The 10,919-nt window shown below is 37.1% G+C and overlaps 1 protein-coding gene across 5 annotated transcripts in view; it reads right to left on the minus strand.

Annotated features, from left to right (window-relative positions):
• The window catches only part of Ipp (intracisternal A particle-promoted polypeptide), a 31,063-nt gene extending 20,464 nt beyond the window's left edge, over positions 1–10,599 (minus strand). The window contains exons 1-3 of one of the 5 annotated variants that reach the window (XR_010043151.1): positions 10,050–10,382; positions 6,620–6,961; positions 1,465–1,896 (exon numbers count right to left, since the gene is read on the minus strand). Coding sequence is in view for 4 of the 5 variants with exons in the window: in XM_003462493.5 (XP_003462541.1) it covers positions 1,465–1,896; positions 6,620–6,911 (724 nt within the window). In the remaining variant the exon portion in view is untranslated. Of the gene's footprint in view, positions 1–1,464; positions 1,897–6,619; positions 6,962–10,049; positions 10,383–10,429; positions 10,452–10,485 lie in introns of those variants that run through there. The other 4 variants (XM_003462493.5, XM_013144234.3, XM_063236379.1 and 1 more) reach the window with 4 other exon arrangements.
• Positions 10,600–10,919: the final 320 nt, after the last annotated feature.

Genomic DNA, 10,919 nt, shown 5'->3' on the forward strand with positions numbered 1-10,919 from the left:
GAATAAATAGGTTAGGCTTAAATTTAGGACCCTCCTGCCTCAACCTCTTAAGAGTATTGGGACTATGGGTGTGAGCCACCATGCCTAGTTTGAAATGAATTTTTTAATACTATGGCAAAAGTATTTCCAGAAAAAAAGTTTCAAATCAGGGCTGGAAACTGAATAGAATGACACACACATGTAACCCCAGCTATGGGGGAGGTTGTAACATGAGGATCACAAATTAGAAGACAGCCCAAGCAAAGACCCTGTCTCAAAATATAAAAAGGGATTCAGATGTAGCTCAGTGGTAAAGTATTTGCCTAACATGTAAAACGGCTTACATTTGATCCCTAGCACCACACACAAAGAAGTCAAGAATATAAGGATAATTCAAAGGCTGCTCAGAGCCAGGGATGGTGGTACATGTCAGTAATCTCAGTACTCATGAGGTTGAGGCAGGAGGATCATTGCAAATTCGAGACCAGCCTGGACTACAAAGTGAATTTTAGGCCAGCCTGAATTGCATAGTGAGACCCTGTCTCAAAAAGACAAAAAACCAAAAACACGAAAGCTACTTAGAAGCTGCTGATACATCATTATAAATTTCATTTAACAGTAAGAGTGTATTTATAGAATTTTCTGAGTTTTGGCTGGTCCGAAGGTAGTGAGTTATCTCAATTGATTGTTCACAGTCAGTACAGATTGAACTCCTTGTTCTATTCTTTCCTCCTTCTCACTACTGTACTTGACTAGTCTTAAAAAAAAAAAAAAAAGAATTTTCTGAGTTTTGGCTTTGTTTTTAGTAAATGCACTCTCCTCAAATCTTAGGTTTTGTTGACAATTTAAGAATGGCACCAGGTTTGATGGTGCACACCTATCATCCCAGTATTCAGGAGACTGAGGCAGAATTGCTTTAAGTTTGAGGTCAGCCTGAACTACACAGCAAAACCCTGTCTCAAAAAGATAAAAAAAAAAATAAAAAAAGGCAAGAGCAAATCTTATGTAGAAATAATTAGTACTATCAACAACAGTTAACAATGTAACTCTGTCAGTACTTTTTTTTTTTTTTTGTACCGGGGATCAAACTCAGGACGGTGCAGGCGCTTATGCCCCTGAGCTAAATCCCCAGCCCTCTCAGTAATTTTATGTATAATACTTAACTTTTAAAAATCAATTTCAAGAAAGATACATGACTATTTCATTAAAATGAGTATAGCCAGGGATGGTGGTACATGCCTATAATCCCAGCTCTTAGGAAGCTGAGGCAGGAGGATTGCTGTGAGTTCTAGGCCAGCCTGAGCTGCATATCAAGACCCTATCTCAAAAAAAAAAGTATGAATACTACTACTGCCCATCCACAAAAGTTGTATCTTTCATACAGGAATCATTCAATATGCGTTAAAAAAAATGAAGATAGCACATTTTAGAGAAAAAGCCACTTGATAATCCACTAATTTGATACAACAAAAAAATTAACGTTACCTTCTATATACTTTAAAAGCCTCTGAGGAGGTAATAAAGGGAATCGAATTGGATCAAGCACTTCCACCACATGTTTTCTTCTCTTTCCCAGATCTTTCAGAATCCACTGCATTGCAGCTAAGAAGACCTGGTATTCATCCTCAATGCTAAGCTCTTCACTTCTTAAAATTCTGATCAGCTGATCTTTTGTGAGTGCCAGGAACTCTTCCCCACTATGAACTTCCAAGAAATGGACATGAATATAGTTTTCTGTGAATTCCAAAAGATCATGGCAAGCAATCTGTTCAGAGAATTGAAAAATCCCAATGCAGTTCAATGGGTCAATTTGTCCTTTCAGAAATTCACAACAAAGATGAACAACTTCAGTCAACTGTAGCATGTCTGCTGCAACAATCAATTCCTGAACATTATTCACACCTATATTCACTATACCTAGAGAAGCAGGGAGACAAAATAGTCCGTAAAGTACACATTTGACTTAACATACTGATTATTTTACTTGATTTCACTAGCAGTTTAATATTTATCGAGTAGAAAGAAATTGATATCTAACATTTATGAAATATTTATGATGAACGAGATACCGCGTTAAATGTTTTACATATTTAATTCACCCTCACTGCATCTCATGTAGTATGTATCTTTTTTTTTTTTTACTTATTATTGTATCGAGGAAACAGAATCAGAATGTTTAAGTGACTTTTCTCCACTATATAACCAAGCAAATTGCAGGGTAGGGACTAACATTAAAATCCACTACCAATGTGGTAGGGTATGCCTATAATCCCAGCACTCAGGAGGCTGAGGCTGGAGGATTGCTGAGAGTTCAAGGCCATCCTAAACTGTATAGTAAAACCCACTCTAAAAAAAAAAAAAAAAAAAACAGGGGCTGGGGGTTTAGCTCAGCAGGCAGTCGTGAGTTTGATCCCTGGTACTGATAAAAACGAAAAAGACAAAAAAAAAAAAACCAAATAAATAAATAACAAAGTTCATTACTAAGGAATTCTCAAGAGTAAGACAGAATCCCTATCTTCAATTACGATATAATGCCACATGTTTAGTTTTTTACTATCAGCTATAACAAAGAGTCTATAACATATAAGAAGACATTAAATATTTAAACTACAGATACTACTTTCTTCCCAGAGAGCTTCATTTTTATATTGCATAATGACTTTGGGAACACATCAAATAGCCAATTATATGTAGGGGAGAACCCACTGTAATTGTACCAAATAAACAGTCCACTCATTCTCGTACTTTGTCTTTAACTTATCCCCTCTGTAACAATCACTCCACTAAACTAGTTATCCAAAGCTTTTTTTATTGATTAGATTTATAAAGTCTGTTAAGACAAGACTTGTCCTTTCTGGATTCCAAATGCCTAGTACATGGCAGACATTCTAAAAATTGTTTTAATGAATGAATGACTAAAGAGAATAAGGTGAGAGGAAAAATATAGCTCACTAGGCCTTTTCCAAAAGTATAAAAACTGTAATCCACACTAGACATTGTGGTATACACTGGTAATCCACTTGATTACCAGTGTAATCAGGGGAATTTCAGTTCAAATCCAATTTAGACACAGTCATTTAGCAAAACCCTGTCGCAAAATAAAAGAATAAAAAAAAATTAAAAAGGGCTGAGGATATAGCTCAATGTAAAGGCACTGATTTCAATCATCACCAGCACAGGGGAAAAAAAATGAAAAAAAAAAAAAGAAAATACTGTAAGGGAGTAAACGATAGTTTGCTATACAGAAAACTGAGATTAGACAAGTACTATAACACTGCAAATCTGGATACAGTAAGAACATGGGTGACATAAGAAGGCTTGTGACACAGAAGGCTAAATGACTGCTACTGGATGGATAATGATGAGTTGCTTGAGATTAATAATAAGAACCCCCTACAACCTAAAAAGACCTTAGAATTCACAAACTTCACTTTTACTAAAATTTATTTCACTTAATCTTCACACAAACTATGAAGTGCTATGATCCTCACCTTATTAGTCCCAATTCATTTTATTTTTTAAGATAGGGTCTTGCTAAATTGCTTGTGCTGGGCTCAAATGTGATTCTTCCTCAGCCTCTCAAGTGTGCTGGCTCAGGTTGCTTACCTCTATTTCGTAAATACTGAATCTGCATTTCCTATAAAGTTCTGTGAAGGTAGAGACCATTACCTGTCTTATTTACTGCCATATCATTACTACTTTACTCAAAAAAGGATTCGGTTTATATATTTAAAAAAATAGCCAGGCACTGTGGTACACAGGACGCTGAGGCAGGAGGATCACCGTGAGTTCCAGCCCAGCTGGAGCAAAGTGAGTTTGAGGGCAGCCTAAACTACATACTGATCCTGTCCCCACAAAACCTCCAAAGTATCAAAGAATAACAAATCCAAGTCAGGTGTGTTGTTGCAAACCTGTTATCATAGGTATTATGGTAGGGAGGCTGAGGAAAAAGATTGAAAATCCAAGGCCAGCCTAGGGATGAAGATTATCTCAAAATAAAAAGTAAAACAACTGGGGATGCAGCCCAATTGTTGAATGCTTACCTAACATGCCCAAGTCCCTAGGTTTAATATCCAGTACAGTTTAAAAGGAAAAAAAGGAAGTAACACGTCCAAAGGAGAAAGAGGATAACAAGTTTTGATCCTCCAACATCCCAAAAATGAAATGTTATACATTAAAATTGAACAAATGGAAGAACATGTTTTATAAGAACTGTGTCAAATTAAACACTTCTCTGTCCAATAAATACTCGATATTCATTTCAATCTTGTATTAACCAAACCTTAACTTTGTGGGTAACAATTGTGTCCCGCTGCAAATTACACTGCTTAGCTTCCTTTGTAGACAGGAAAAAACTTTTTTGGAGGGGGTTGTTTGTAGAGACAAAGTTTCACTTTGTAGTCTAAACTGACCTTGAACTTGTTATGTAGTCCAGATTAGCCTCAAATTTGTAATTCTCCTGTCTCAGCCTCCCAACTACTAGGATTATTGGGACATGCCATAACACTCAGCTAGCAGTGAACTTAATTTTAATTGAGTCTAGCCCACAGGATAAAGGCAGCAGCCTTTGAGAAGGGCACCAGAAAAGCTTAAAATAAGATTGTGTGGCAGCCCCTTTTGTTTTCTTCTTTTCTTCTTCTACTTATAATCAAGAGAGTAGAAGCTACAAGCTACAGATGGTAAAGCAAAATACTGGAAGACTAGGTGTCTTATATATTATAAATGGAGACCAATGATACTATAAAGTCACCACATCAGTTTTTGAAAGCCTATTATATATTCACTTTTATGGAAAAATACTTTTATTAATATTTTACATCTATTGTTTGCAGTCAAATGCTATTCTTAATTGATACTCATTTTGCCTTAAATGTCAGTCTTCTATACCCAGTGGCCTTTACTTCTCTTTATTTTTGTCATCTTTTATTTCTTTGATGGAAGTGAAATCATCACCAATCTGATGAAGGTACCATGAACGTTCTTTTTCAACAAATATCTCTTGTTTTCACTGTAGGATGACATACTAGAAAAACTGTGGCATTTCTCTCATTTTTAAGTCATTCAACACTAAATCCATGGATTAATTTGTATAAATTTAAATTGTTTGAGTAAAGAAGCAGAAAGGGTATACAAAGTAGTTTAATAAGCTCACACAAGTCATTTGGAACAGTGAGGTTAAAAAAAAAACTCTCAATGTTAACCTTTACATAAGCCAATAGGCAAGATATGCATTGCTTTTAGTTAATTATTGTTATACTTCCCAAACTAAGGTTATGTTCTGAAATTTTCCAAAAAGGAACAGGAACCAACACACAAAAAAGGAATTACTTTTTAAATCATTTTCCAGATTTAAATACTATTCATTAAAAATATACTTGAAAAAATTTTTAAATAAATAAAAATACACTTTATTGGGTCATATAATTACCTCCCACCTAGCAATTTCTTAAAAACATACATAGTATTATTTAAAACTCAATCAAATAAATAGTCTTGATTTTCAAACATTTTTTTCTGATCATGAGTAATATTCACTTTCACAAAAACTTTGACAGGAAAATATCAAAACAAAAATCACACATTTTTCCATATACTAACATATATTGCATTAACACTTTAGTATATTTCTTGCAAATAGTTTTTTTATACTGCATATCAATTAAGACTACACTGTCCTTATTAGCATTTTATGTCATTAAAACTCTTCAAAACATTTTAAAGATAAAAGTTTTGACTAAAATAATGCACGCAGATGATAAACATCTTTAAGGGAAAGGAGCAAATTAACAATCTTCATATTCATGTTTCTATAAACAACTATAAACACTCTCAATATTCTAGTCTTTCTCATGCTCAAATATATGTAATTTTTTAAAAATTGGGTTATTTATTTGCAGTACTGGGAATCGAACCCTGGGTCTTTATACTGAGTTACACCCATCCTTCCTTTTTTTTTTTTTCAGCCGGGCTGGGCTCAAATTTGTAAATCTTTTACTTCAGCTTCCCAAAGTGCTGGGATTACAAGCATGTACCACTATGTCCAGCTTTTTGGGATTATATTTTTTTCATTTAGTATATACATATATATATCACACTCACACTTAAATATTTTTAAGATCTAAGAAATATTCCATTACACATGTATGCATAATTTAACCACATGACCTACTGAGGGACAATTAGATTATATCCAATTATATACTATACTGTTACAATAAGATTGTGGTTCATAAATATGTGCCTATACCATTAGTTAATTGTTAGAATTCATAGAAAAGGAGTCTTGAGTCAAAGAGGAACTAGCTGGCCAACATTGTATGTTCCTATAGTCCCAGCTACAAGAAATGCTAAAGTTGAGACTGCAAGAGGAAGCTTGCTAGTACTTAGGAGTACTTGAGGCTATCTCGGTCAATGCAGTAAGACCCCATCTCACAAAAAAAGAGGACAAAGAAGAGACAGACAAACAGAGAGACAGAGAGACAGAGAGAGAGAGAGAGAGAGAGAGAAGAGGGAGTTTTCAAAGTCTTATGGTAATGTGTTACTAAATTATCTTGCTTGTAAATTAGATCAATTGCTGATCCTACCACATAAGAATGCCTGTATCATTCTTCCCTCAAAGCCATAGGCTAATGTAACATACCTGTGTAAATGAAATCTAGAAGTAACTGAAAGACTCCAGCTTCAATTCCTAGAATCTGCACAACATCTTTTGAGGATTCTTTCATTCCTCCAGTAAACAAAGCTGTAAAGTATGGACTACTGGCAGCCAAGACCAATCGATGAACATTAAAAGTTTCCTTTCCAACTTGTAGCTGCACATCACAAAAATGCTGTCCGTTTCTCATTTTATTTATCTGGGCCAAGATGAGTTGGGCATGTTTATCTGATGAAAATGGACTATCAACAGCCTTCGGACAGCCTTCATTAGCCATGATGGTCACAGATTAATTAAAAGTTCTATTGTCCATAATCTGCTCATAGCCTGAAAAACAAAATACAAATACATCAAAGAACATATTTTGTGTAATATGTTTTCTATTCTCACATATAGGAAACATACACTATGCTTACAAATCACATAAGAGCATAAAATATACATTAAAAAAATAAGGACTCAATTATTGATAGTATTTATAGTAATTTCAGAGATATGAATAAGTAGTCGGGCCTAAAATATTTGGACAATATTTTACTTAAAAAACAGAACTCAAATTAAACACTAACAGATCAATAGTATTAAAGTATGAGAACACATAAGCCCTTCTGGGTAAAGAAAATAAGGTACAGCCTTTACATGTCTTTTTGGACTGTCTTATACTTAGCAACATATAGTGCTTTGGTGTTCTTTTTACCAAGTGCACATTATCACATGCTTCCTTCTGGTTTTCTGTTTGCCTCTATAATGTCTGGTCCATAGGGAATAAAAAGACTACAGTGGTCTCTGTGTACATAACTCAGTACACAGGTGTATTATTGCTATAAAAGCAAATAAGGTGCTGTCAGTTGGCCCCGGGCATTGGGAGGTTCTGGCTGGTCCCTGTAAATGGCAAAGCTGTAGAAGTTTGCAGAGTGGGTTTTCTCTCATGTGAGATGTGTGCAGCTTGTATCCTGCAGCATATTGTTTCAAATATGTACATATTTCATGCTTGACACTCTCTATTTACTGATCAATGGTGCATCGTGCTTGATATTAACAAATAAATACTGGGTCTTCAAGTGAAAAAAAAGAAGAAAGTGAAGAAAGTAAGGTGCATAGGCAGAAAGTAGATTTTGTAGCCTACAGTAAGAAAGTAGACATCACTGCTAGAATTAACTTCCAGAAATAACTGTGGGCTGAGTATGGTGGCACATGCCTGTGATTCCAGCACTCAGGTGACTCAGGCAGGGAGATCACCATTCCAGGCCAGCCTGGATACAAGGTGAGTTCAGTCCTAGCCTGAATTGCATAGGGAAACACTGTCTTAAAAAGACAAAAAAGGGCCAAGGATATAGCTCAGTGCCTGGCAAGTTCAAAGTCCTGAGTTTGATACCTGGTACAAAAAAAATTCAAAGCAATTGTGATCAGTAAAGTTACTTGAAATACAATCTGTTGTGGGCAAAGATTGTCTTGCAAAGCAACAACACCAGTTTCTAACATATATTACCTTTTCAAATGTTTGTGAAATGAATGAGTACAGTGAGAAATAAAAATAACCTATGTCAGTTTTTTTAACTGTTAGCTTTTTACATACTATGTCAACTACAATCAAATATCTGCTTCAAATTGTTCAAACTAGGTGTGTTGGAATTACATGCCTGTAACTCCAACACTCTGGGGGTGGGGGGGTGCTGAGGAAGGAGGACTGCAAATTCGAGCCCAGCCTGGAAGACTGCAAGTTCAAACTCAGCCTGGGCAACTTACAGACTTAGCAAGACTCCATCGCAAAATAAAAGATAAGGGTTGGGGTTGTTGCTCAGTACCAAGGCCCTAGGTTCAATTCCAGTATCACCAAAGGGAAAAAAAACAAAAAACAAAATGAAAGAAAGAAAAAAAAAGAAGAGGAGGAAAAGCCTTTAATTTGTGTATTTCCCTCAGCATACAAAGCCTTTTTGGATTTTTGCTGTAATTCAACACTGTTCAAATATAATTTTCTCCATTAATCTTTCCCTGTGTCTCTCTTCTGTAGGTTTGGTATCACTCTAAAGTTACTATATTGCAGCTTGTATCGCACTCTTCCTTAACAGACACTCTGCTATTCTAATCCAAGTGTGTATATGCACACACACATACAAGTTTCTTGAAATACAGGTTCTTATGAGCATGGACTGTCTGTCAAAGGAATAGCACCAGTCACTAACATGTATTAGCTTTTCAAATGTTTGTGAAATGAATGAGTACAATGAGAGATAATAATCGCCCAAGTTGGTTTTCTAAACTGTTAGCTTTTTCACCTGCCATGTCAATTATAATTCTTACAATAATTAAGAGGTAAGAAGAATCTTATCCAAGACATGGCAGAAGGAAACTGAAACTCAAAGTTTCCCTAAAGATACCAAGGTAATATGACAGTTTCAGTATCAGAATCCAAGGCTTTATCCACCATATCACATTACACAGGAATTATTAGGTCATGTTACAGAGAAAGAATTTTGAAGCCCAAGCATAGAAATTTGGAGTTTAGGAGGAAAAAAAAGAAGAAACAAATAAATTTGGGGTTTTAATAGGATTAGCAAGAAAAATAGTTGTATTTCAGAACTGTTCTTCAGAGGTGTGAGCTAGGAAGTAACAAAGTCCAGCTAAACAGCCTAACAGCTTCACAGTGATAATCAAAGGTATAAATCCAAATTACTTTTTGAATAAAAAAGAAACATTAGAACCTAGAATATAGGATATATGGAGATAATGCACAGGGGAAAGCTAAGTGATTAATGTTTTGTAATTTAGGCATCAACAAGGTGAACTGGTATTAAGACTGACATTAGAAAAAAATGTAGTGTAGGCAGACATTTGAAAAAATATTAAGTATATAGCTTTCACTGAAAGTCAAAGTAACAAAACAGATTATGATGACTATCAAGGATTTAACCTGGGAAATTTGACACATTCTGAAGTCACTGCTAATACATAATGTCAATATTTTATACTTAACTAGCATATAAATGCAGAGAGTGTATTTGTTACTAAACAGAAATTCAACCTGTTGATATCCTGACATGTCTGTCAGGTTTTTTCTGCTTTACATTTCCCCTGCCGGCTGACTGGACCTCTGTGGTTAACATCTAGGTACCTCCTTTCCTCTACTTCAAGTCATCATAAAGGCACTGAGCTAAAATGCTGTCCTCCCACAACAACAAAGAGTTCTGTAAATATATAATCTGGTGGCAGACAGCAGAAAGTCTAACGTTACTTTGCTTCTAAGTAGCTGCTGATGCCATCTCAGTCAGTTTGGTCTCTCATTCCAAAAGGCAGCCTGTGGGCTGACCACATTTTCAAAATGGGAACAGCACAACTCTGCCCATTACCTAGGGATGCAAAGGACATGCCTTAAGAATTGCAAACTACAAACGCAGATTAACCGAGTCAAGAAAACCTGTATTTGGTGGCCTTGAATCCACTGTGAGCCCTTGTGGAAGCTCTTTCAGCAAAGGGTATCAGAAAGGTCCAGAGCCAATGTCAGAAAAACGGTTAAGTTCTTTGTGCTTGGTTAGGGCTGGACCTAAAACGCTATCCAGAAACTGCTGTGATGCTAAAGGTGGATCGGAAAAGGAAAGGAAGGGACCTCGGACAAATGAGTGGCGCGCAGAGAAGCCGGGGACACTGCCTCGTTTCCCCAGTGGAATGCGAATAGCAGAGGTAGCCCCGGTCCAAACCAGAGGTAGCTCGGGATACAAAGGAAACACTTCGGCTGTCAAGGGTACTGTAGAGACTGCAAGAGGAATGGCGAGGAGAAACCGGTACCAAAGTTCTTACGCTCTCTTCCTCTGGGTTCTAAAAGTCCCACAGATCAGAAGGGGAAGCTACCAAACCTGTCACACACGTAATCGGACGCAATACCTTCTCAACCGCCGCTTCCCCTTCAAGCCAGCGCCTGCGCGGATCTTGCGCGCGCAGGCCTGACCTGCGCGGCGCCCAGGGGGCAGGGAACCGGCAAGGTGATTGGACAGCGCGCGCCTAGGGTTGGAAGCCAAATCCCGCCCAGGAAGGCGCAGCTCCAGCCTTTGTCTGCGCGTGCGCAACACTCAGGCCGGGCCGTTGGCCGGAAATTTGGAGTCCTTCTGGGGTGGAGTGAACGCTGACCTGACCTGCTGCGGAGGGCGGGATCTCCGCTTCAGAACGGAGATAGACGTAAGCGGGTTGGGTGTTGCTTCAAAACTGCTCTCCAACCGAGCGTTGCGGCCCCTGCCTGTAATCCCAGCGTTTGGGAGGCAAGAGGCTGATGGATCGCTACAAATTCGAGGCC

Source organism: Cavia porcellus, unplaced genomic scaffold (genome assembly GCF_034190915.1).
Source record: "Cavia porcellus strain 051 isolate PalLab524CR breed Dunkin Hartley unplaced genomic scaffold, mCavPor4.1 scaffold_25, whole genome shotgun sequence".
NCBI classification, from domain to species: Eukaryota; Metazoa; Chordata; class Mammalia; order Rodentia; family Caviidae; genus Cavia; species Cavia porcellus.